This window comes from Oncorhynchus mykiss, chromosome 25 (genome assembly GCF_057628025.1).
Source record: "Oncorhynchus mykiss isolate SJ-2025 chromosome 25, ASM5762802v1, whole genome shotgun sequence".
Lineage (NCBI taxonomy): Eukaryota > Metazoa > Chordata > Actinopteri > Salmoniformes > Salmonidae > Oncorhynchus > Oncorhynchus mykiss.
Genome location: NC_143046.1, coordinates 1,329,111 through 1,355,879, shown reverse-complemented (window position 1 = coordinate 1,355,879; position 26,769 = coordinate 1,329,111). Strand labels below are relative to the sequence as shown.

At 45.5% G+C, this 26,769-nt stretch overlaps 2 protein-coding genes across 2 annotated transcripts; one reads left to right on the top strand and one right to left on the bottom strand.

The window, feature by feature from the left end:
• The first annotated feature begins 2,857 nt into the window (after positions 1-2,857).
• Positions 2,858-12,537, top strand: zgc:174917 (uncharacterized). The gene is made up of 8 exons (XM_036970492.2): positions 2,858-2,996; positions 3,082-3,158; positions 4,973-5,173; positions 6,896-7,193; positions 7,791-7,882; positions 8,261-8,400; positions 9,384-9,488; positions 9,931-12,537. The coding sequence occupies exons 3-8, from the start codon at positions 5,044-5,046 to the stop codon at positions 10,012-10,014; spliced, it is 849 nt and encodes a 282-aa protein (XP_036826387.1). The 5' UTR covers positions 2,858-2,996; positions 3,082-3,158; positions 4,973-5,043; the 3' UTR covers positions 10,015-12,537.
• A 4,440-nt stretch (positions 12,538-16,977) lies between these two features.
• Positions 16,978-26,448, bottom strand: LOC110504475 (glutamine amidotransferase-like class 1 domain-containing protein 3, mitochondrial). The gene is made up of 5 exons (XM_090221157.1): positions 26,246-26,448; positions 25,172-25,284; positions 19,241-19,412; positions 17,916-18,117; positions 16,978-17,708 (listed from the first exon to the last, which is right to left on the bottom strand). Exons 2-5 carry the CDS (start codon positions 25,277-25,279, stop codon positions 17,516-17,518), a joined length of 675 nt encoding a protein of 224 aa, XP_090077283.1. The 5' UTR covers positions 25,280-25,284; positions 26,246-26,448; the 3' UTR covers positions 16,978-17,515.
• Between the last annotated feature and the right edge of the window lie 321 nt (positions 26,449-26,769).

The window sequence follows — 26,769 nt, the reverse complement described above, 5'->3', positions numbered from 1 at the left end:
AGTGGGTCTAGGGTGTCAGGTAGGGTGGAGGTAATATGGTCCTTGACTAGTCTCTCAAAGCACTTCATGATGACGGAAGTGAGTGCGTTTAGCTCAGTTACCTTAGCTTTCTTGGGAACAGGAACAATGGTGGCCCTCTTGAAGCATGTGGGAACAGCAGACTGGGATAGGGATTGATTGAATATGTCCGTAAACACACGCATGCTCTGAGGGCGTGGCTGGGGATGCCGTCTGGGCCTGCAGCCTTGCGAGGGTTAACACGTTTAAATGTTTTACTCACCTCAGCTGCAGTGAAGGAGAGTCCGCATGTTTTGGTTGCGGGCCGTGTCAGAGGCACTGTATTGTCCTCAAAGCGGGCAAAAAGTTATTTAGTCTGCCTGGGAGCAAGACATCCTGGTCCGTGACTGGGCTGGTTTTCTTTTTGTAATCCGTGATTGACTGTAGACCCTGCCACATACCTCTTCTGTCTGAGCCGTTGAATTGTGATTCTACTTTGTCTCTATACTGTACGGACCTCACTTTGTGGACAGGGGCATTGTCATGATGAAACAGGAAAGGGCCTTCCTAAAACTGTGGCCTCAAAATTGGAAGCCCAGAATCTGTAGCTTTAAGATTTCCCTTCACTGGAGCTAAAGGCCTAGCCTGAACCATGAAAAACAGCCACATACCATTGCTCCTCCTCCATCAAACTTTACAGTTGGCACTCTGCATTGGGGAAGGTAGCATTCTCTTGGCATCTGTGAAACCCAGATTCGTCTGCCAGATGATGAAGAGTGATTCATCACTCCAGAGACTGTGTCTCCACTGCTACAGATTCCAATGACGGTGAGCTTTACACCATTCCAACCGATGCTTCGCATTGCGCATGGCGGTCTTAGGCTTGTATGTGGCTGCTTGGCCATAGAAACGAACAGTTCTTGTGCTGACGTTCCTTCCAGAGGCAGTTTGGGACTCCGTAGTGAGTGTTACCGAAGACAGACGATTTTTAAGCACTACGCGCTTCAGCACTCAGAACTCCCGTTCTGTGAGCTTGTGTGGCCTACCACTTCGCCGCTGAGCCGTTGTTGCTCCGAGATGTTTACATTTCACAATAACAGCACTGACAATTGACCTGGGCAGCTCAAGCAGGGCAGACATTTGACAAACTGATTCTTTGGAAAGGTGTCATCCTGTGACGGAGACTGCATGGCTGTGTGCTCAATTTTTATAACAGCTGTCAGAAAGTTTTGTGATGTTTTTATCAGTTGAATGTCACTGCTCCCTGTGTAACCCACAGGTTGCTAATGGCTGGGACAGGGTTAAGCCCCTAGGCAGCGCACCATTTTACAACACCAGACTGCCACATCTAGCAGGGTCAGGTTTAGTATCCATTGGGGTCAGCTTGGGGCGGAAAGGATATGTTTGGGACTTGGGCTTCCAAGTGTCTGTGTACGTTCCACACCTTACAGCGTCTTAAGAATGTCACATGACTGTCACCTGATGAGAGGTGCCTCATGATGAACTCTAGAATGTCACATGACTGTCACCTGATGAGAGGTGCCACATGATGAACTATAGAATGTCACATGACTGTCACCGGATGAGAGGGGCCACATGATGAACTATAGAATGTCACATGACTGTCACCTGATGAGAGGTATAATCGATGTGAAATGGCTAGCTAGTTAGCGGTGGTTCGCGCTAATAGCGTTTCAATCGTTGACGTCACTCAGTCTGAGTCCTGAAGTAGTTGTTTTGTGGCGCGATGAGTAACGATGCTCTGAGGGAGGTTGTTGTCGATGTGTGTAGAGGGACCCTGTCTTTCACCTGATGAGAGGTGATTCATGATGAACTCTCATATTTTTGTATTTTATATTACCGTCTTTTAACAAGGCCGGTTGCTAGTCCACCGCTCTAACCACTAGGCTACCATGCCGCCCCGACTAACTGTCACCTGATGAGAGGTGACTCATGATGAACTCTAGAATGTCACATGACAGTCACCTGATGAGAGGTGCTACATGATGAACTCTACACCTGTACAGGCTTCCTTGATAATATGGAGTGTTTGTCTCAACTCTTCCTCTTTTTAAAGCTCTCCTTATTGTATTAGAATGGCATTCATCTTGTGTTTATTCTACACATTACTGTCTTAAGTATGTCACACGACTCACCTGATGAGAGCGGAAATTCAGTGTTTTGTTTATTTTCCAGGTAAGAGGGACATGTCATTCATTCATGGATGTGTCACCTTAACAATGCCCCTTTTTCTAAGAACCAAGTTCTGGAGAAGGAAGCAGAATAAATTGAGATGATAATAAATTGAGATTGAGATGATGGGAAACACTACAATGAGTCGGTATTTATCAAAAACCCTTCCTTCTAAATATGAAAGTCACTGAAGCCTACTCTTTGAATAAAAATAATTTTCTTCCAACATTGCACGTTGCCCTTACAACACTGAGTTCACTTCACACAGACTCCCAGAGCATCACCGTGTGATAATGAAGTGAGGAGGTGTGTTTAGATGAGTGTCTGGCTCTGAAATCCACTGACCAGTAGATGGGGCTATAGCAGGAGAAGCCAGAATCCAGCTCTGTGTACCAGCTACAGGAAAGTAGGCTGTATGTTTGTGTACGTTCCACACCTTATTGTGTCTTAAGACTGTCAGATTACTGTCAACTGATGAGAGGGGAAATTCATAGAGTTTGTACTTCCTCCTAATGAACTGTGTCTGAATGATGATGAATATGACCTAGGGAATGTCACCACGGCTCAGTCTTTCACCTGTACTGTCATTCTAGATGATTAACACCTGTAGTTTCCACCTGCGGCTCAGCCCTCCTGGCAGGACCGTATATAAGAGATCACACAGGTTGAGGACTCCACATCACTGAGACTTCTACTACCACAGTTTCATACTGACCTACAGAGCCTCTGCTGTGACCATCATCCACACATCAGACCACCGTCCAGACAGACGGAGACATCTGAGACTCCGGCAGAAGCAGACAGAGGTATGGAGGAGAGCAAATAAGTATTTAAGACTTTGGTATGCTTTCATGGGCTTTAACCTCTCACTCTCTCTCTCTCTCTCTCCAGCCTTTACAGGAGCAGTGGTAGGCTTTCGGACAGATCACACCAGGGGACAGTGGTTCTTCAAGTCTGACCCACTTCAGGTAAGATTCTCTTTTCATCAAAATGTTTTTTCTCTCCATAAGTTTCAGAGGAACGTCAATAAATATGTCTTGTCATAAATATGGACATGTTAAAAGATATCTAGTCAGGTTGTTTAACTTGCCTAACTGTGGTGAGAAGGTAATTCCATGATGACTGCAGTAATAACATGTACCTTCCTTGACAAACACTGGAACCTGGACACACACACACCAGACAATTACAGGTCACTCACACTGAGGGCAGTGCAGAGCAGAGAAGGTGTTTCTGTTCTGTTTGTGTGTGTGTTTCAGTGTGTTTCTGTGTGTGTGTAAGGCCAATTTCAAGTTTTCATAACAATCGGTAATCGGTATTTTTGGACACCGATTATGGCCGATTGAACTCCAAGAAGAGACTGCGTGGCAGGCTGACTACCTGTCAGCAAGGAGCCAAGCTAAGTTGCAAGCTATCTTATAAAAAACAATCATTCTTAACATAATCACTAGTTAACTACACATAGTTGATGCTATTACTAGTTTATCTAGCTTGTCCTGCATTGTGTATAATCGATACGGTGCCTGTTAATTTATCATCGAATCACAGCCTACTTCGCCAAACGGGTGATTTAAGAAGCACATTCGCGAAAAAAGCACTTTCGTTGCACCAATGTGTACCTAGCCATAAACATCAACGCCTTTCTTAAAATCAATACTCAAGTATATATTTTTTAACATGCATATTTAGTTAATATTGCCTGCTAACATACATTTATTTTAACAAGGGAAATTGTTTCACGTCTCTTGCATTCTGTGCGACAGAGTCGGGGTATATGCAGCAGTTTGGGCCGCCTGGCTCGTTGCAAACTGTGTGAAGACCATCTTCCTGACAAAGACCATAATTAATTTGCCAGAATTGTACATAATTATGACATAAAGGTGAAGGTTGTGCAACAGCAATATTTAGACTGATGGATGCCACCCGTTAGATAAAACACGGAACGGAACAGCTTTATGTATGTATGCTTTCATGGGCTTTAACCTATCGCTCTCTCTCTCTGTCTCTCTCTCTCGGAACGGTTCCGTATTTCACTGAATGAATAAACGTTTTGTTTTGGAAATTATAGTTTCCGGATATGGTAGGCAGCAGCAGGCTCGTAAGCATTCATTCAAACAGCACTTTTCTGCATTTGCCAGCAGCTCTTCGCTGTGCTTCAAGCATTGAGCTGTTTATGACTTCAAGCCTATCGACTCCCGAGATTAGGCTGGCAATACTATAATGCCTATAAGAACATCCAATAGTCCTTTAGGGCTCTGGTTAACACAAGACCCCTTGTCTATTCCCTTAGGGCTCTGGTTAACATGAGACCCCCTGTCTATTCCCTTAGGGCTCTGGTTAACATGAGACCCCCTCTCTCATGTTGTGACTAACTCAGCCACCAGAATATGGTTTTCCCATTAAGCTGAAAAAGCTGATCAAGCAGCACCTCTTCTGACAGCGGTACAGCCGGACTCCATAAACAACCCAGAATACATGTGACGGGAATACCAGAGGGAGAAGGGAGAAAGAGAGTGAGGGAGAAAGAGAGCAAGAGAGAAAGAGAGAGAGAGAGAGAGAGAGAGAGAGGGAGAGGGACAGGGAGAGGGACAGGGACAGGGAGAGGGAGAGGGAGAGGGAGAGGGAGAGAGAGAGAGAGAGAGAGAGAGAGAGAGAGGGAGAGGGAGAGAAGCTGAGGTTTAAGAAGATAAACAGAAATACCTATGTTAGGACGACTGTTTATGGCCTGGGCACAACTCAAAGACACACTCCCTTTGTCTCTCTGTTCTCCCTCTCTTTCCAGGTTATAAAAACAGCCTTCACCCAGTGGAGTTGACACAGTCAGGACTGGCGTGTAGAGCAGCCAACCCAGAGATGAGTGTGTCAACGTGTCAGATGAAGGAACGTTACAACCAGCAGGGATTCCTCTCTGCTGTACCGGTCCTAGACGACACAGAGCTGAGGGAGGCCAGACAGGCCTTCAACCACCTGGAGAGAGAGTTCGGTGAGTGGAGGGGGACGAGGAGGAGGAGGGGGGGGTTAGGGTTAGGATTATGTTTTTATTTTATTTTACCTTTAACAAGGCAGGTTCATATTTTCAATGATGGCCTAGGAACAGAAGGTTAACAGCCTTGTTTGTTCAACCTTTTATGGTTAAACATGTCCTTTAAATGGAATCTATTGAATGATATCTTCATCTGTCTATCTGTATTGAATTATATCAACCTTTGTCTATCTGTATTGAGCATATCTAACTCCGTCTACCTGTATTGGATGATATCTACCTGTGTCTATCTGTATTGAACATATCTAACTCCGTCTACCTGTATTGAACATTTCTACCTCTGTCTACCTGTATTGAACATATCTACCTCTGTCTACCTGTATTGAATGATATCTACCTGTATCGACATGTACGTAATAATATCTACCTCTGTCTACCTGTATTGAATGATATCTACCTGTATCGACATGTACGTAATGATATCTACCTGTGTCTACCTGTATTGAATGATAACGACCTGTCTCTACATGTGTTGAATGATATCTGCCTGTATTGAATGATATCTACCTGTATTGAACATATCTACCCGTGTCTACCTGTATTGAATGATATCAACCTGTCTCTACATGTGTTGAATTACATCTAACTCTGTCTACCTGTATTGAATCACATCTAACTCTGTCTATCTGTATTGAATCACATCTAACTCTGTCTATCTGTATTGAATTACATCTAACTCTGTCTATCTGTATTGAATTACATCTAACTCTGTCTATCTGTATTGAATTACATCTAACTCTGTCTACCTGTATTGAACATATCTAACTCTGTCCACCTGTATTGAATGATATCTAACTATGTCTACCTGTATTGAACATTTTTACCTCTGTCTACCTATATTGAACATATCTACCTCTGTCTATCTGTATTGAATTACATCTAACTCTGTCTGCCGGTATTAAACATATCTAACTCTGTCTATCTGCATTGAATTACATCTAACTCTGTCTACCTGTATTGAATGATATCTATCTGTATTGAATGATATCTACCTGTATTGAATTATATCTATCTGTATTGAATGATATCTATATGTATCTACCTTTATTGAATGATATCTATCTGTATTGAATGATATCTACCTGTTTTGAATGATACCTACCTGTATTGAATGATATCTACCTGTATTGAATGATATCAACCTGTCTCTACATGTGTTGAATTACATCTAACTCTGTCTACCTGTATTGAATCACATCTAACTCTGTCTATCTGTATTGAATTACATCTAACTCTGTCTATCTGTATTGAATTACATCTAACTCTGTCTATCTGTATTGAATTACATCTAACTCTGTCTATCTGCATTGAATTACATCTAACTCTGTCTACCTGTATTGAATGATATCTATCTGTATTGAATGATATCTACCTGTATTGAATTATATCTATCTGTATTGAATGATATCTATATGTATCTACCTTTATTGAATGATATCTATCTGTATTGAATGATATCTACCTGTTTTGAATGATACCTACCTGTATTGAATGATATCTACCTGTATTGAATGATACCTATCTGTATTGAATAATATCTACCTTTGTCTACCTGTAATGAATGATACCTACCTGTATTGAATGATATCTATCTGTATCTCCCTGTATTGAATTATATCTACCTGTATTGACTGATATCTACCTGTGTCTACCTGACTTCAGGTGAGGAGTATACCCAGTACAGTCTCCACAATGTGCACCTGCAGTACCCCTGGGTGATGGGCCTGGCCAAACACCCCAACATCCTACAGGTGGTACAGTCCATCCTGGGCTCTGATGTCATCCTGCTAGACTCACGCTTCATCTGCAAGTACCCAACAACCCCCACACCCCACCCCACAGCCACACAGGCAGGAAATGATGCCATCACTCTGACCAGTGAGGAGGAAGTGAGGTCATCAGAGAAGGACCAGCAGAGTGAGACTGGACTGCCCTTCGTGGCCTGGCACCAGGATATGAGGTGAGTACATCACTAATACTTCTACAGCTACATTACTATTACAATACTAATACTACTGTCAGTTACAAGTATCTCAAAAATAGTAAAATACTACTAGAGTACTACTACCGCTACCAATACTGCTTGTAGTACTGTTACTACAACTACTACAGTAGTACTACAATATTACAACTACTACATCACTACTGCAACCACTACTGCTAATACTACTAATACTACTACAACTACAATACTACAGCTACTACTACCACAATACTACTACAATATTACTACTACTACACCAGTCCTACTACTACAATACAACTACTACTACTACTACAATACTACAGCTACTACTACCACAACACTACTACAATACTACTACTACTATCACAATACTACTTCTACTACTACAGTACTACTACTGCTACTACTACAACTATCACAATCCCACTCCTACTACTACAGTACTACTACTGCTACCAATACTGCTTGTAGTACTGTCACTACAACTACTACAGTAGTACTACAATATTACTACTGCTACACCACTCCTACTACTACAGTAAGTTTTGAGTAATAACAAGTATTTACTCAGCAGCTGTCTGATTCCTCCAGGTACTGGGGAATAGCTGGGGGTCCAGTCCTGTCGGTGTGGCTGGCTCTAGACGACTCACTGGCAGAAAACGGAGCCCTGAAGGTCATCCCAGGTATTGCAGCTCCCCTGACCACCTAAAACTCACCAAATCATTTAGTTTCCAGAAACGGCCAGTTCAGTTCTAATTGGTGCCACAACTAGATAAATAAATACTTAAATGTCTCCTCAAAATATTTATCTGCATTTAGCCAGGTACAGTTAATGTTCTGAACGCCTCTTTCTGTCATTCTAGCATGACATGACTGCAGTAAATGACTGTGATAAGATGTCCTTTCATAGACAAACAGAAGACTAGAGTCTGTGTGGTTAGTAAAGTGTTCACTCTCCTCTCCTCTCCTCTCCTCTCCTCTCCTCTCCTCTCCTCTCCTCTCCTCTCCTCTCCTCTCCTCTCCTCTCCTCTCCCCCTCCCCTCTTCCCCCTCCTCCTCCAGGAAGCCACTGCTCTGGCATGCTGCCCCACCAACTCGCCTCCCGCCCCGGAAACATGCTGTCAGTCAACCAGGAGATCCCTGAGGAGCTGGTGCAAACGGATAGCGCTCTACTCTGCCCCCTGCTGGCTGGGCAGATGTCTGTAAGTCACACTGCCCCCCTACTGGGGGTTCTTGTCTTTTTAAGAACAACAAATGTCAGCAAACAGACATTGTGTATTACAGTGAGCTTCCCATCCCAAGTCCTACTGGGCATTCTGTATTACAGGGAGCTTCCCATCCCAGGTCCTACTGGGCATTCTGTATTACAGGGAGCTTCCCATCCCAGGTCCTACTGGGCATTCTGTATTACAGGGAGCTTCCCATCCCAAGTCCTACTGGGCATTCTGTATTACAGTGAGCTTCCCATCCCAAGTCCTACTAGACATTCTGTATTACAGGGAGCTTCCCATCCCAAGTCCTACTGGGCATTCTGTATTACAGGGAGCTTCCCATCCCAGGTCCTACTGGGCATTCTGTATTACAGGGAGCTTCCCATCCCAGGTCCTACTGGGCATTCTGTATTACAGGGAGCTTCCCATCCCAGGTCCTACTAGACATTCTGTATTACAGGGAGCTTCCCATCCCAGGTCCTACTAGACATTCTGTATTACAGGGAGCTTCCCATCCCAAGTCCTACTGGGCATTCTGTATTACAGAGAGCTTCCCATCCCAGGTCCTACTGGGCATTCTGTATTACAGGGAGCTTCCCATCCCAGGTCCTACTGGACATTCTGTATTACAGGGAGCTTCCCATCCCAGGTCCTACTGGGCATTCTGTATTACAGGGAGCTTCCCATCCCAGGTCCTACTAGACATTCTGTATTACAGGGAGCTTCCCATCCCAGGTCCTACTAGACATTCTGTATTACAGGGAGCTTCCCATCCCAGGTCCTACTAGACATTCTGTATTACAGGGAGCTTCCCATCCCAAATCCTACTAGACATTCTGTATTACAGGGAAATACACTCTATTCTCTGTTCTTCTACAACTATATTGTGTTTCTCACTAATTGTGCTGTACAAACAATAAGAATTAAGGTGCCATTTGGGATTGTGACTTGATGTTGATGGTTAACCCAATCAGATCCATGATGGGTTCCTGGTCCACGCCAGTGACCCCAACACATCCCAGAAGAGACGCTGTGGCTTCGTGATCCGATACGTCCCTACCTGTGCCTACCCTATACAGGTGAGAACTACTGTAGATATGTCTCTACCTGTATCTACCCTATACAGGTGAGAACTACTGTAGATATGTCTCTACCTGTATCTACCCTATACAGGTGAGAACTACTGTAGATATGTCTCTACCTGTATCTACCCTATACAGGTGAGAACTACTGTAGATATGTCTCTACCTGTATCTACCCTATACAGGTGAGAACTACTGTAGATATGTCTCTACCTGTATCTACCCTATACAGGTGAGAACTACTGTACATATGTATCCACCTGTCTCTACCCTTTACAGGTGAGAACTACTGTAGATATGTCTCTACCTGTATCTACCCTATACAGGTGAGAACTACTGTACATATGTATCCACCTGTCTCTACCCTTTACAGGTGAGAACTGTAGATATGTCTCTACCTGTGTCTACCCTATGTTTCTCTCAATCTCTCTCTCTGCAGGACCCAGACCGTCCCAGGCGTTTCCATGCTACAGTGATGGCCAGTGGATCAGACCAGTTCAGTCACTTCTCCACCTTGCTGTGATGAGCCTTACAGCACAACTACAACCATATCCATAGAGATACCATTACCGTATTACTGTCTGATACTTAGAGGAACCTAATGATACTGTATTCACCTTGATGACTTACTGCTGTGTTCACCTTGATGACTTACTGCTGTGTTCACCTTGATGACTTACTGCTGTATTCACCTTGATGACTTACTGCTATGTTCACCTTGATGACTTACTGCTGTGTTCACCTTGATGACTTACTGCTGTATTCACCTTGATGACTTACTGCTGTGTTCACCTTGATGACTTACTGCTGTGTTCACCTTGATGACTTACTGTTGTGTTCACCTTGATGACTTACTGTTGTATTCACCTTGATGACTTACTGCTGTGTTCACCTTGATGACTTACTGTTGTGTTCACCTTGATGACTTACTGCTGTGTTCACCTTGATGATATAGATGAACGGTTTAAAAATCACTTTTTGTACATAGCCCCCCATATTAGGAGACCAAAAGTACTGGGACAAATGAACTTCTATGTATTAAAGTAGTCAAAAGTTTAGTATTTGGTCCCATGTTCATAGCACACATTAACTATATCAATCTTGTGACTCTACAAACTTGTTGGATGCATTTGTTGTTTGTTTTGGTTGAGTTTCAGATTATTTTAGAATAGAAATGTTGAATAATGTAGGATTAGAATCGACTATGTTTCTAAACACTTCTACATTAACGTGGATGTTATCATGATTACGGATAATCCTGAATGAATCTTGATTAATGATGAGTGAGAACCTTACAGACAAAAACATCACACTCTCCAAAAATGCTAACCTCCCTGTTATTGTAATGGTGAGAGGTTAGCATGTCTTGGGGGTATGATATAAAATGCTAACCTCCCCTGTTATTGTAATGGTGAGAGGTTAGCATGTATTGGGGGTATGATATACAATGCTAACCTCCCCTGTTAATGTAATGGTGAGAGGTTAGCATGTCTTGGGGGTATGATATACAATGCTAACCTCCCCTGTTAATGTAATGGTGAGAGGTTAGCATGTCTTGGGGGTATTATATACAATGCTAACCTCCCCTGTTATTGTAATGGTGAGAGGTTAGCATGTCTTGGGGGTATGATATAAAATGCTAACCTCCCCTGTTAATGTAATGGTGAGAGGTTAGCATGTCTTGGGGGTATGATATACAATGCTGACCTCTGTTTTCGGGGTATGATGTGTGCATTTAACTTTTTTTACTTTCTCCCTCGTCATTATTCATTCAGGACTATATGTTGTCATGGTAACGTCCATGTAGAAGTGTTTAGAACCGTACAGCATGTGTCACTGTCCCAATACCGGTGGAGCTCACAGTATCTGGGTTGGACTGGGTCGGGCTGGGTTGCACTGGGTTGGACTTGAGTCTATCTCCTGTTTCTGTAGAGTGAACCAGAACGGCCCATAGGGCAGGAGACCATCTCCTGTTTCTGTAGAGTGAACCAGAACGGCCCGTAGGGCAGGAGTCCATCTCCTGTTTCTGTAGAGTGAACCAGAACGGCCCATAGGGCAGGAGTCCATCTCCTGTTTCTGTAGAGTGGACCAGAACAGCCCATAGGGCAGGAGTCCATCTCCTGTTTCTGTAGAGTGAACCAGAACGGCCCATAGGGCAGGAGTCCATCTCATGTTTCTGTAGAGTGGACCAGAACGGCCCATAGGGCAGGAGTCCATCTCTTGTTTCTGTAGAGTGAACCAGAACGGCCCATAGGGCAGGAGTCCATCTCCTGTTTCTGTAGAGTGAACCAGAACAGCCCGTAGGGCAGGAGTCCATCTCCTGTTTCTGTAGAGTGAACCAGAACGGCCCATAGGGCAGGAGTCCATCTCCTGTTTCTGTAGAGTGAACCAGAACGGCCTGTAGGGCAGGAGTCCATCTCTTGTTTCTGTAGAGTGAACCAGAACGGCCCATAGGGCAGGAGTCCATCTCCTGTTTCTGTAGAGTGAACCAGAACGGCCTGTAGGGCAGGAGTCCATCTCCTGTTTCTGTAGAGTGAACCAGAACGGCCCATAGGGCAGGAGTCCATCTCCTGTTTCTGTAGAGTGAACCAGAACGGCCTGTAGGGCAGGAGTCCATCTCTTGTTTCTGTAGAGTGAACCAGAATGGCCCATAGGGCAGGAGTCCATCTCCTGTTTCTGTAGAGTGGACCAGAACGGCCCATAGGGCAGGAGTCCATCTCCTGTTTCTGTAGAGTGAACCAGAACGGCCCGTAGGGAAGGAGTCCATCTCCTGTTTCTGTAGAGTGGACCAGAACGGCCCATAGGGCAGGAGTCCATCTCCTGTTTCTGTAGAGTGAACAAAAAGGCGAGCCACTCTGAAGGTGACCTGAGCTGACCTGTTATTTTAGTGCATTGATAATGATAATAATTACATGTATAAAATGTGAATGGAGGACTAATTAAATGCTGTATGAACATGTAAGCTAATGTATCTGGGACTTCATGCTATATTACCTCTTCATGTGTCGTATTGTGATTTACGTGTTGAATAAACCATCTCACTATACACTGGCATCTTTCTCTGTGGAACTTGGTGGGCCTTACTTTGTATCAAACTATGTTTCATTTGTAAAAGATTCTGGGATTGGGATTTTAACCAGTTGAATGAAAGGGCAACATGTAGATTTCCACCTAAATAAACTTACCCAAACATCATTATTTTTCACGAGGAGGCTACAAACAATAACGGGTGATGCTGCGTAGCTTTAGAAAGGTCTGGAAATCCCCTTCCTGTAACGCTCCGGGTGTCGTGGGTGTGGAGTCAGACGCAGGAAACAGAGAGTGCGAGGTAGTGCTATTTAATGTCCAAAAAACGCAACACAGGGTGCTCACAACCAAAATATACGACCAGGAACACGCTCCTCTACATACAAAACAGAAGGTCACAATAATCAATCCCTCACAAAGAACCAGGCGGGCCGGCTGACTAATAAAGCCTCACTAATTATACTCAACTCAAAACAGGTGTACTCAATAAACACATAAGGAGGGGGAGGAAAGAATCAGTGGCAGCTAGTAGGCCGGCGACGACGACCGCCGAGCGCCACCCGAACGGGAAGGGGAGCCACCGTCGGTCGAAGTCGTGACACTTCCTGGTTAAAATAGTTAGAAATTGCTGATGTACATTGTACAAATATTATGAAAATCATAGATTTTTTCAGATTCAACAAAACTGGGGCAATAGGGCTTGAAATGATGGATATTATTTCTAAATATAGTAACAATCAAATGATAAACGACTTGCTAAAGTTTTCACATTTCTTATAACTAAAATAAATATGATCAAACTTAGTGACAGTACAATATTAGCACGTTTGGGAGTCCCATAGGGCGGAACACAATTGGCCCAGCATCGTCCGGGTTTGGCCGGTGTAGACCGTCATTGTAATTAAGAATTTGTTCTTAACTGACTTGCCTAGTTCACATGAACCCTAACAGTGTTACATTTAAAATTGGGCCAGTGTCTATACGGTCCAAACTTTTGAGTGTTAAATTAACACTGTACTCAGTGCTGATGCTGTTACACTTTGTCTGTGTTAGGGCATTAACACTTTCAGTGTTATGTAATAACACCTCATATAGTAGTTTTAACACCAGGAAGTGTTTATTGTTTACCCCAATGGAGTTCTACAATAACACCTCATATAGTAGTTTTAAACACTACATCAAGAGGTCCGTATTTCTTGACAAGGTCAATGTTGAGTTAAGGACATTACAAACTACACTCACAAGTCTTTATTGCTACATGCTCTTATGTAAACATTTAAGACATCAGAACCGGCAGCAGACATTATAAATGTAAATTAGCGCAAGCATATCCAGCTAAACTGATACAACACTGCCTCTCACGGGTGGCCAAAAATAACAATTTGAAAGCCATGCCCCCAATAAGGCACACCTGGAGTATAATTTCCCGGTGTGCATTGCCTTTTCCAGTGAATTGTATTGTTACCACTGATCTGTATGTGTCAGTGATAGTGATAGAGACATGTATGTTGAATTTGCTAATTTTCAGTCCTGTGGACTTCACCAAGGGAGTTCCTAATGTAGGCAAATGTTATCAATAAAATGTAACCGTTAATGATAATACATCACATACATTGAGTGTACAAAATATTAAGAACACTTACTCTTTCCATGACAAATCACATCAAATCAATTCACATTTTATTTATTACATACACATGGTTAGTGCTAAATACGGCTGCTAGAATCCTGACTACAACCAAAACATTTGATCATATTACTCCAGTGCTAGCCTCCATACACTGGCTTCCTGTCAAGGCTAGGGCTGATTTCAAGGTTTTACTGCTAACCTACAAAGCAGTACATGGGCTTGCTCCTACCTATCTCTCTGATTTGGTCCTGCCGTACATACCTACACGTACGCTACGGTCACAAGACGCAGGCCTCCTAATTGTCCCTAGAATTTCTAAGCAAACAGGTGGAGGCAGGGCTTTCTCCTACAGAGCTCCATTTTTATGGAATGGTCTGCCTACCCATGTGAGAGACGCAGACTCGGTCTCAACCTTTAAGTCTTTACTGAAGACTCATCTCTATATCTCTATATCTCTATATGATTGAGTGTAGTCTGGCCCAGGAGTGTAAAGGTGAACGGAAAGGCTCTGGAGCAACGAACGGCCCTTGCTGTCTCTGCCTGGCCTGTTCCCCTCTTTCCACTGGGATTCTCTGCCTCTAACCCTATTACAGGGGCTGAGTCACTGGCTTACTAGGGCTCTTTCATACCGTCCCTAGGAGGGGTGCGTCACTTGAGTGGGTTGAGTCACTGATGTGATCTTCCTGTCTGGGTTGGCGCCCCCCCCTTGGGTTGTGCCGTGGCGGAGGTCTTTGTGGGCTATACTCGGCCTTGTCCCAGGATGGTAAGTTGGTGGTTGAAGATATCCCTCTAGTGGTGTGGGGGCTGTGCTTTGCCAAAGTGGGTGGGGTTATATCCTGCCTGTTTGGTCCTGTCCGGGGGTGTCCTCGGATGGGGCCACAGTTTCTCCTGACCCCTTCTGTCTCAGCATTCAGTATTTATGCTGCAGTAGTTTATGTGTCGGGGGGCTAGGGTCAGGCTAGGGTCAGTTTGTTATATCTGGAGTACTTCTCCTGTCCTATCCGGTGTCCTGTGTGAATTTAAGTATGCTCTCTCAAATTCTCTCTTTCTCTCTTTCTTTCGCTCTCTCATAGGACCTGAGCCCTAGGACCATGCCTCAGGACTACCTGACATGATGACTCCTTGCTGTCCCCAGTCCACATGGCCGTGCTGCTGCTCCAGTTTCAACTGTTCTGCCTGTGATTATTATGTGATTATTATTATTTGACCATGCTGGTCATTTATGAACATTTGAACATCTTGGCCATGTTCTGTTATAATCTCCACCCGGCACAGCCAGAAGAGGACTGGCCACCCCTCATAGCCTGGTTCCTCTCTAGGTTTATAATCTCCACCCGGCACAGCCAGAAGAGGACTGGCCACCCGACATAGCCTGGTTCTCTAGGTTTCTTCCTAGGTTTTGGCCTTTCTAGGGAGTTTTTCCTAGCCACCGCCACCCCTTCACATGGTTTAAGAATAGGTAGACACATTCAGGTGACTGAGCCCCAGGTGACTGAGCCCCAGGTGACTGAGCCCCCAGGTGACTGAGCCCCAGGTGACTGAGCCCCAGGTGACTGAGCCCCCAGGTGACTGAGCCCCAGGTGACTGAGCCCCCAGGTGACTGAGCCCCAGGTGACTGAGCCCCCAGGTGACTGAGCCCCAGGTGACTGAGCCCCCAGGTGACTGAGCCCCAGGTGACTGAGCCCCAGGTGACTGAGCCCCAGGTGACTGAGCCCCCAGGTGACTGAGCCCCAGGTGACTGAGCCCCAGGTGACTGAGCCCCCAGGTGACTGAGCCCCCAGGTGACTGAGCCCCAGGTGACTGAGCCCCAGGTGACTGAGCCCCAGGTGACTGAGCCCCAGGTGACTGAGCCCCCAGGTGACTGAGCCCCAGGTGACTGAGCCCCCAGGTGACTGAGCCCCAGGTGACTGAGCCCCAGGTGACTGAGCCCCCAGGTGACTGAGCCCCAGCGGAGGGAAGAAATACAACTGCCAACACCAGAGACCAAAGGTATACATTCTAATAACACGTATATCACATAAGCATATTATGCAGACAAGACATCTTAATCATCTATGTTACCCAACTAATTCTGATTCATCCACCACAAGCCTTGTCTGGCAGCCAGACACTTCAGTCATTTACTGCCTTTTAAAAAAACATAGCAGATATGACTGACTTGCTTAAACAAATGTGGTTTCTACTGACAATTGAGATGTACAAACTATGGCAAAAGGCTACGACAAGTGGATAAGAGGCAATCCGAAATTTCGATTAAGACATTAATGAGCGAGCGACGACGGACGTAGTCAATATAACCATTTGTTCAGCACTTTGAAATGTACAGCGACAGCACAAAGGGCAAGAAGGTAGAAGACATCAATGCATTGCGCAAAGCAGCCACAACTGTCATTAAGAGTGTCAACGATTGAGTCTTTGAATGAAGAGACTTGAGATAAAACTGTCCAGTTTGAGTGTGCAGCGAACTAGCTGCAGTGAACTGAAAAGACGAGCAACCCAGGGTTATTAACTCCAAGACTGGGGGACTGGTTATTTTACAGAGTGAATTTAATTCCTGAATCAACACTATAAATGAAAAATCAACACGGGGCAATTTGCTGTGTATAGAGAAAAGTGCATAAAAGTGAATTCCATTCCATTTACCCGCTTAACTCGGGTGGGAATTCCCCACTATGTGCCAACTGGATGTACTCTGTCAATCTAACCTGTATGCTAAACACACAGAGAAAGAACGAGCTGTTCATAACCCCGTATGACAATAATATACCATATAAAAACCTAGTGGTCAGCTGAAAAAACTAATCAAATGAAAAGTCGTTCATTCCAGAATTTGGTTGTACTTTTATTACGAGGTTGATAAAAACACAAGTCATCCCACAGTCAGACAGATGAAGCAACAGAAACACTATCTTCTTCTGTGTGTCCATTACATTCCCATCAGGAGGGTCTCCAGGTAAACAAACAACAACAACAACAAACATGATCGTGAGTTCACTTCCCAAATAGCTCCCTATTCCCGTCTTTTGGGAAGGTCACATCAGCACTATAAAGGGAACAGGGTGCCTTTTGAGAAGATCACATCAGCACTATAAAGGGAGCAGGGTGTCTTTTGAGAAGATCACATCAGCACTATAAAGGGAACAGGGTGCCTTTTGGGAAGATCACATCAGCACTATAAAGGGAACAGGGTGCCTTTTGGGAAGATCACATCAGCACTATAAAGGGAACAGGGTGCCTTTTGAGAAGATCACATCAGCACTATAAAGGGAACAGGGTGCCTTTTGGGAAGGTCACATCAGCACTATAAAGGGAACAGGGTGCCTTTTGAGAAGCACAGCTAATCAGTATTCTGAATCTCAGACGTGTCCTAGGCCAGTTTGAGCAGTTCTGTAACCATGACGCCCACCCCGTCAAACACCTCATGTATGGGAGCGTTACACATGAAGGCGGAGGAGGTGACCAGCTTGTTCTTCACATCGATGTGGACCTCCCCCACTTTCTTATTCACGTGTTTACAGCCCAGCTCCTTCATGGAAGTTGCCGTCTGGGCATGGGGCCATCTAGTGGCAAGAGGGAGAAGAAAAGCAGCAGGGTTAAAAACATACTGCTTTGTTCTGTTAAAACATATCAGCACACACACACACACACACACACACACACACACACACACACACACACACACACACACACACACACACACACACACACACACACACACACACACACACACACACACACACACACACAACTGAGACATTGTAACTCACCTCTCACACTCCTTGTCCTGTCCCACAGTGATCTCACACCCCGGCAGGGCCTTAGCAGCTAGGACAGGGGAGATGCAGCACATAGCCAGGGGCTTGCCTGCAGCGTGGAACCCCTTAATCAGCTTCTCTACTTGGGGTTGAACTGTGAACTCCTTCCCCTTCACAGCCCAGTCAGACAGATTTTTAGCCACGCCAAAACCACCTGCAAAACAAAACACAGTTCAGTTGAGAGGAGCACCGCGGAGACCAGTGGTTTGGTCATGTTTGGGGTTGATGGGAGTAGAATGATTGAAATGAAGTCATAGTGAAAGAGTGATGATATTCGTAACAGATATATAGAATAAAGGAGAGATGATATAGTAACAGAGATATAGCACAAAGGAGAGATGATATAGTAACAGAGATATAGATTAAAGGAGAGATGATATATTAACAGAGATATAGCATAAAGGAGAGATGATATAGTAACAGAGATATAGAATAAAGGAGAGATGATATAGTAACAGAGATATAGCATAAAAGGGAGATGATATAGTAACAGATATATAGAATAAAGGAGAGATGATATAGTAACAGAGATATAGAATAAAAGGGAGATGATATAGTAACAGATATATAGAATAAAGGAGAGATGATATAGTAAGAGAGATATAGAATAAAGGAGAGATGATATAGTAACAGATATATAGAATAAAGGAGAGATGATATAGTAACAGATATATAGAATAAAGGAGAGATGATATAGTAACAGAGATATAGAATAAAGGGGAGATGATATAGTAACAGAGATAGATTAAAGGAGAAATGATATAGAAACAGAGATATAGAATAAAGGGGAGATGATATAGTAACAGAGATATAGCATAAAGTAGAGATGATATAGTAACAGAGATATAGAAAAAAGGAGTGGTGATATAGCAACAGAGATATAGATTAAAGGAGAGATGATATAGTAACAGAGATATAGAATAAAGGAGAGATGATATAGTAACAGAGATACAGAATAAAGGAGAGATGATATAGTAACAGAGATATAGCATAAAGGAGAGATGATATACTAACAGAGATATAGAAAAGGAGTGGTAATATAGTAAAAGAGATATAGAATAAAGGAGAGATGATATAGTAACAGAGATATAGCATAAAGGAGAGATGATATAGTAACAGAGATATAGCATAAAGGAGAGATGATATAGTAACAGAGATATAGAATAAAGGAGAGATGATAAAGTTTTTACTGATAAAATATTAAGACAGGACTGTGTTAGTCAGTACCAGTATCATATTATCAATGTGCTGGTGCTAGATGAAGGAGTAATGCTCACCTGGGATAACGAGGGCGTCGAAGGCGGTGATCTCTAGCTTGGCAAGGTCAGACACATCGCCGCGGGCGATTCGAGCACTCTCCTCCAGGACGTTGCGTTTCTCAGCCGTGGGTTTCCCCTCACAGTGGTTCACTACATGCATTTGGTCCTCGTTGGGGGCAAACATCTGGACCTGGGAGAGGGAAGGGGAGGAGAAGAGAGGAGGAGTGAGGAGGGGGATGACAGGGGGAGGAGAAGAGAAGAGAGGAGAGGATGGGGAGGCGGAGGAGGGTGGAGTAGAGGAGAGGAGTGAAGAGGAGGCGGATGAGGGGTTAGGAGAGGAGGTGAGAGGAAGGAGGAGGAAGAGGAGAGGAGAGGATGGGGAGGCGGAGGAGGGTGGAGGAGAGGAGAGGAGTGAAGAGGAGGCGGATGAGGGGTTAGGAGAGGAGGCGAGAGGAGGGAGGGGGAGGAGAAGAGAGGAGAGGAGAGGATGGGGAGGCGGAGAAGGGTGGAGGAGAGGAGAGGAGTGAAGAGGAGGCGGAGGAGGGATTAGGAGAGGAGGAGAGAGGAGGGGAGAGGAGGGGGAGGAGAGGGGGAGGAGAAGAGGGGAGGAGTGAGCAGGGGGGAGGAGAAGGGAGGAGAGGAGAGGATGGGGAGGCGGAGGACAGGAGAGGAAAGGAGTGGAGGGGGAGGAGAGGGGGAAGAGAAGAGAAGAGAGGAGAGGATGGGGAGGCGGAGGAGGGTGGAGGAGAGGAGAGGAGTGAAGAGGAGGCGGAGGGGTTAGGAGAGGAGGTGAGAGGAGAGGAGTGAAGAAGAGGTGGAGGGGGGGTTAGGAGAGGAGGTGAGAGGAGGGAGAAGGGTAGAAGATGGGGAGGAGAAGAGAGGAGAGGATTGGGGGAGAGGGGGAGGAGAAGAGAGGAGAGGAGAGGAGGGGGAGGAGAGGGGGAGAAGAAGAGGGGAGGAGTGAGGAGGGGTAGGATGTTAGATACTATTATCTTCTATTAGCCCCAGCCCTAATGTTGACCACCCTTACCTTAGCCCTAACCCTTATGTAGACCACCCTTACCTTAGTCCCAGCCATAACCCTAATGTAGACCACCCTTACCTTAGCCCCTAACCTCAATGTAGACCACCCTTACCTTAGCTCGAGTCGTAACCATAATGTAGACCACCCCTACCTTAGCTCCAGTCGTAACCATAATGAAAACCACCCTTACCATCGCCACTAACCCTAATGTAGACCACACTTACTTTAGGCCCAAACCCGAGTGTAGACCACCCTTACCTTAGGCCCTAAACCTAATGTAGACCACCCTAACCGTAGGCCCCAACCCTAACGTAGACAAACCTTACCTTAGCTCCAGCCCTAATGTAGACCACCCTTACCTTAGCAACCTAACCCTAATGTAGACCACCCTTACCTTAGCCCCTAACCCTAACGTAGACCACCCTTACCTTAGCCGCTAACCTTAACGTAGACACTCCTTACCTTAGTCCCTAACCCTAATGTAGACCTCAATTACCTTAGCCACTAACCCCAATGTAGACCACCCTTACCATAGCCCCTAATCCTAATGTAGACCACCCTTACCTTAGCTCCTAAGCCTAACATAGACCACCCTTACCTTAGCTCCTAAGCCTAACGTAGACCACCCTTACCTTAGCCCCTAACCCTAATGTAGACCACCCTAACCGTAGGCCCCAACCCTAACGTAGACAAACCTTACCTTAGCTCCAGCCCTAATGTAGACCACCCTTACCTTAGCAACCTAACCCTAATGTAGACCACCCTTACCTTAGCCCCTAACCCTAACGTAGACCACCCTTACCTTAGCCGCTAACCTTAACGTAGACACTCCTTACCTTAGTCCCTAACCCTAATGTAGACCTCAATTACCTTAGCCACTAACCCCAATGTAGACCACCCTTACCTTAGCCCCTAATCCTAATGTAGACCACCCTTACCTTAGCTCCTAAGCCTAACATAGACCACCCTTACCTTAGCTCCTAAGCCTAACGTAGACCACCCTTACCTTAGCCCCTAACGCTAACGTAGACTACCCTTACCTTAGCCCCTAACCCTAACGTAGACCACCCTTACCTTAGCCGCTAACCTTAACGTAGACACTCCTTACCTTAGTCCCTAACCCTAATGTAGACCTCAATTACCTTAGCCACTAACCCCAATGTAGACCACCCTTACCTTAGCCCCTAATCCAAATGTAGACCACCCTTACCTTAGCTCCTAAGCCTAACATAGACCACCCTTACCTTAGCTCCTAAGCCTAACGTAGACCACCCTTACCTTAGCCCCTAACGCTAACGTAGACTACCCTTACCTTAGGTCCTAACCCTAACGTTGACCACCCTTACCTTAGCTCCAGTCATAACCCTAACGAAGACTACCCTTACCTTAGCCCCTAACCCTAACGCAGACTACACTTACCTTAGCCCCTAACCCTAGCGTAGACCACCCTTACCTTAGCCCCTAACCCTAACGTAGACCGCAATTACCTTAGCCCCTAACCCTAACGTAGACCACCCTTACCTTAGGTCATAACCCTAAGAAGACCACCCTTACCTTAGCCCCTAACCCTAATGTAGACCACCCTTGCCTTAGCCCCTAACCCTAACGTAGACTACCCTTACCTTAGCTACAGTCATAACCCTAACAAAGACCACCCTTACCTTAGCCCCTAACCCTAATGTAGACCACCCTTACCTTAGCCCCTAACCCTAACGTAGACTACACTTACCTTAGCCCCTAACTCTAACGTAGACCACCCTTACCTTAGCCCCTAACCCTAACGTAGACTACACTTACCTTAGCCCCTAACCCTAATGTAGACCACCCTTACCTTAGCCCCTAACCCTAATGTAGACCACCCTTGCCTTAGCCCCTAACCCCAATGTAGACAACCCTTACCTTAGCTCCTAAGCCTAACATAGACCACCCTTACCTTAGCTCCTAAGCCTAACGTAGACCACCCTTACCTTAGCCCCTAACGCTAACGTAGACTACCCTTACCTTAGGTCCTAACCCTAACGTTGACCACCCTTACCTTAGCTCCAGTCATAACCCTAACGAAGACTACCCTTACCTTAGCCCCTAACCCTAACGCAGACTACACTTACCTTAGCCCCTAACCCTAGCGTAGACCACCCTTACCTTAGCCCCTAACCCTAACGTAGACCGCAATTACCTTAGCCCCTAACCCTAACGTAGACCACCCTTACCTTAGGTCATAACCCTAAGAAGACCACCCTTACCTTAGCCCCTAACCCTAATGTAGACCACCCTTGCCTTAGCCCCTAACCCTAACGTAGACTACCCTTACCTTAGCTACAGTCATAACCCTAACAAAGACCACCCTTACCTTAGCCCCTAACCCTAATGTAGACCACCCTTACCTTAGCCCCTAACCCTAACGTAGACTACACTTACCTTAGCCCCTAACTCTAACGTAGACCACCCTTACCTTAGCCCCTAACCCTAACGTAGACTACACTTACCTTAGCCCCTAACCCTAATGTAGACCACCCTTACCTTAGCCCCTAACCCTAATGTAGACCACCCTTGCCTTAGCCCCTAACCCCAATGTAGACAACCCTTACCTTAGCACCTAACCCTAACGTAGACCACCCTTACCTTAGCCCCTAACCCTAACGTAGACCACCCTTACCTTAGCTCCAGCCCTAATGTAGACCACCCTTACCTTAGCCCCTAACCCTAATGTAGACCATCCTTAATTTAGCCCCTAACTCTAATGTAGACAACCCTTACCTTAGCCCCTAACCCTAACCCTAATGTAGACCACCCTTACCTTAGCTACAGTCATAACCCTAACAAAGACCACCCTTACCTTAGCCCCTAACCCTTATGTAGACCATCCTTAATTTAGCCCCTAACCCTAATGTAGACCACCCTAAACCTTAGCCCCTAACCCTAACCCTAATGTAGACCACCCTTACCTTAACCCCTAACACTAATGTAGACCACCCTTACCTTAGCCCCTAAGCCTAACGTAGACCACCCTTACCTTAGCCCCTAACCATAATGTAGACCACCCTTACCTTAGCCCCTAACCCTAACGTAGACCACCCTTTCCTTAGGCTCTAACCCTAATGTAGACCACCCTTACCTTAGCTCTAGCCCTAATGAAGACTACCCTTACCTTAGCCCCTAACCCTAATGTAGACCACCCTTACCTTAGCCCCTAACCCTAATGTAGACCACCCTTACCTGAGCTCCAGCCCTAATGTAGACCACACTTACCTTAGCCCCTAACCCTAATTTAGACCATCCTTACCTGAGCTCCAGCCCTAATGTAGACCACACTTACCTTAGCCCCTAACCCTAATTTAGACCATCCTTACCTTAGCCCCTAACCCTAATGTAGACCACCCTTACCTTAGCCCCTAACCCTGACCCTAATGTAGAACACCCTTACCTTAGCCCCTAACACTAATGTAGATTACCCTTACCTTAGCCCCGAACCCTAATGTAGACTACCCTTACCTTAGCCCCTAACCCTAATGTAGACTACCCTTATCTTAGCCCCTAACTCTAACGTATACCACCCTTACCTTAGCCCCTAACCCTAACGTAGGCTACACTTACCTTAGCCCTAACTCTAACGTAGACCACCCTTACCTTAGCCCCTAACTCTAACGTAGACTACACTTACCTTAGCCCCAAACCCTAATGTAGACCACCCTTACCTTAGCCCCTAACCCTAATGTAGGCCACCCTTACCTTAGCCCCTAACCCTAACGTAGACCACCCTTACCTTAGCTCCAGCCCTAATGTAGACCACACTTACCTTAGCCCCTAACCCTAATGTAGGCCACCCTTACCTTAGCCCCTAACCCTAATGTAGACTACCCTTACCTTAGCCCCTAACTCTAACGTATACCACCCTTACCTTAGCCCCTAACCCTAATGTAGGCCACCCTTACCTTAGTCCCTAACCCTAACATAGACCACCCTTACCTTAGCTCCAGCCCTAATGTAGACTACCCTTACCTTAGCCCCTAACCCTAATGTAGACCACCCTTACCTTAGCCCCTAACCCTAACCCTGATGTAGACCATCCTTACCTTAGCCCCTAACACTAATGTAGACCACCCTTACCTTAGCCCCTAAGCCTAACGTAGACCACCCTTACCTTAGCCCCTAACCATAATGTAGACCACCCTTACCTTAGCTCTAGCCCTAATGAAGACTACCCTTAGCTTAGGCCCTAACCCTAATGTAGACCACCCTTACCTTAGCCCCTAACCCTAACGTAGACTACACTTACCTTAGCCCCTAACCCTAATGTAGACAACCCTTACCTTAGCACCTAACCCTATTGTAGACTACCCTTACCTTAGCCCCTAACCCTAATGTAGACCACCCTTACCTTAGCCCCTAACTCTAATGTAGACCACCCTTACCTTATCTCCAGCCCTAATGTAGACCACCCTTACCTTAGCCCCTAACCCTAATGTAGACTACCCTTACCTTAGCCCCTAACCCTAACCCTAATGTAGACCACCTTACCTTAGCCCCTAACCCTAACGTAGACTACACTTACCTTAGCCCCTAACCCTAATGTAGACAACCCTTACCTTAGCACCTAACCCTATTGTAGACTACCCTTACCTTAGCCCCTAACCCTAATGTAGACCACCCTTACCTTAGGCCCTAACCCAAAAGTAGACCACCCTTACCTTAGCCCCTAACCCTAATGTAGACCACCCTTACCTTAGCCCCTAACCCTAATGTAGACCACCCTTACCTTAGCCCCTAACCCTAATGTAGACTACCCTTACCTTAGCTCCAACCCTAATGTAGACCACCCTTACCTTAGCCCCTACCCCTAATGTAGACCACCCTTACCTTAGGCCCTAACCCTAATGTAGACCTCCCTTACCTTAGGCCGTAACCCTAATGTAGACAACCCTTACCTTAGCTCCGGCCCTGCTGAGGTGGACCAGTACAGCTGACGCCTCGTGGATCTCAGTCCCATCATAGACTCCACACCCTGACAGAATTACGGCTACACACTTCACCATGGCTTCTGCAACACACACACACACACGCACACACACACACACACACGCACACACACACACACCATATGGTCTGGAGTTAGACCAGAACAACAGAATGGAGACAGGGATAGCACTAACAGCTGTTTGATTAAACTGTTCCCCAGACTCTGTCCTTACAAACCCCCTTGTTTTACCATCAATGCAGCTCACTGCACATGGAGGGGCAGGTTACATACACCACATAGCTGAGTGTCCGTGTGTAATGTTGCAAAAACCAGATTGATTGGTCAATGTAGTGTCAGGTACACCAAGGCTTGCCTCCCAAATTGCACCCTATTCCCTATATAGTGTACTACTTCTGGTCAAAAACGAGTGCACTAGGGAATAGGGTGCCATTTAAGATGACTTGGCACCTCCCAGCAGCAACTATTAAACATTTAAAGGCCTCAGGTCCACCGGTGACAGAAGTCTCCTGAAAATCCGAACATGACTGAGTCTCTGGAGGACTGTTTCCAGGTAACAAACAACACAGGAAACACACCACTCTCTCTCTCTTTCTTTATCTCTCTTCCTCCCCCTTCCCACGCTCTCTCTCTGTCTCCCTCCCTCACTCCCTTTCTCTCTCTGTCTCTCTCCTCCCCCCTTCTTCCCTCCCTCTCTCTCTATGTTTCTAGTCAACAACACCTGGTAGAGGCAGACAGAAACAGGAACTGGAGTGGAGAGTAGAGTCGGTGTAAAGGAACAGAAAGCACAGAGATTTAGATAAGCATCAGTTCACCGATCATTATAAATATTGTAAATGTTGCAAGTCTACATGAAAGTATTGCTGTTGTGTTGTGTATAAAAGACGAAGAACGTTACCACATTTCCATCCTAACACCACAATGTTCACCTGGCGTCACATTTCCAACTCTAAATACAACATGAATACTAACGTAATAGGGAAGTAGACTACTAGTTTACTAGCAGCAGTAGTAGTTCTCTCACCTTGTAAAGGTACACTACAGTAGTATATGGTCTGTTCCGTCTGTGGCGTCTTCTCCTACCTGCTGTCTCCTGTTGTAGTGAAACTGGAATCCTACTGGCTTTATACCCTTCCTGCCCAGGCTGCCCTGGCCCCGCCCACGGAGGTGTGGTCTGGGTTACAGCTTTACATAGAAGGCTGAAGGGCTGGCTGTCTGTACGGGACTGATGCAGGGAGGGGAAAGGGAAACTGCTGCTGCCTTCCTCTGTTTGGCCAATGTTAAATCTGCTAAGTCATTCTGACATTGGTTGGATCGGATGGATGGATGGATGGATGGATGGATGGATGGATGGATGGATGGATGGATGGATGGATGGATGGATGGATGGATAGATAGTGTCAGTGTGTCAGTATTGATGAAAATACTGTGTAGATTATCAGTCTACAGAATCATTTATTTATAGACAGTATAGCGAAGACTACAATAAACACAGTTTGTATTTACAGACAGGTGTGCCATATCTCAGTCATAGTCAGCTAGGTGGGT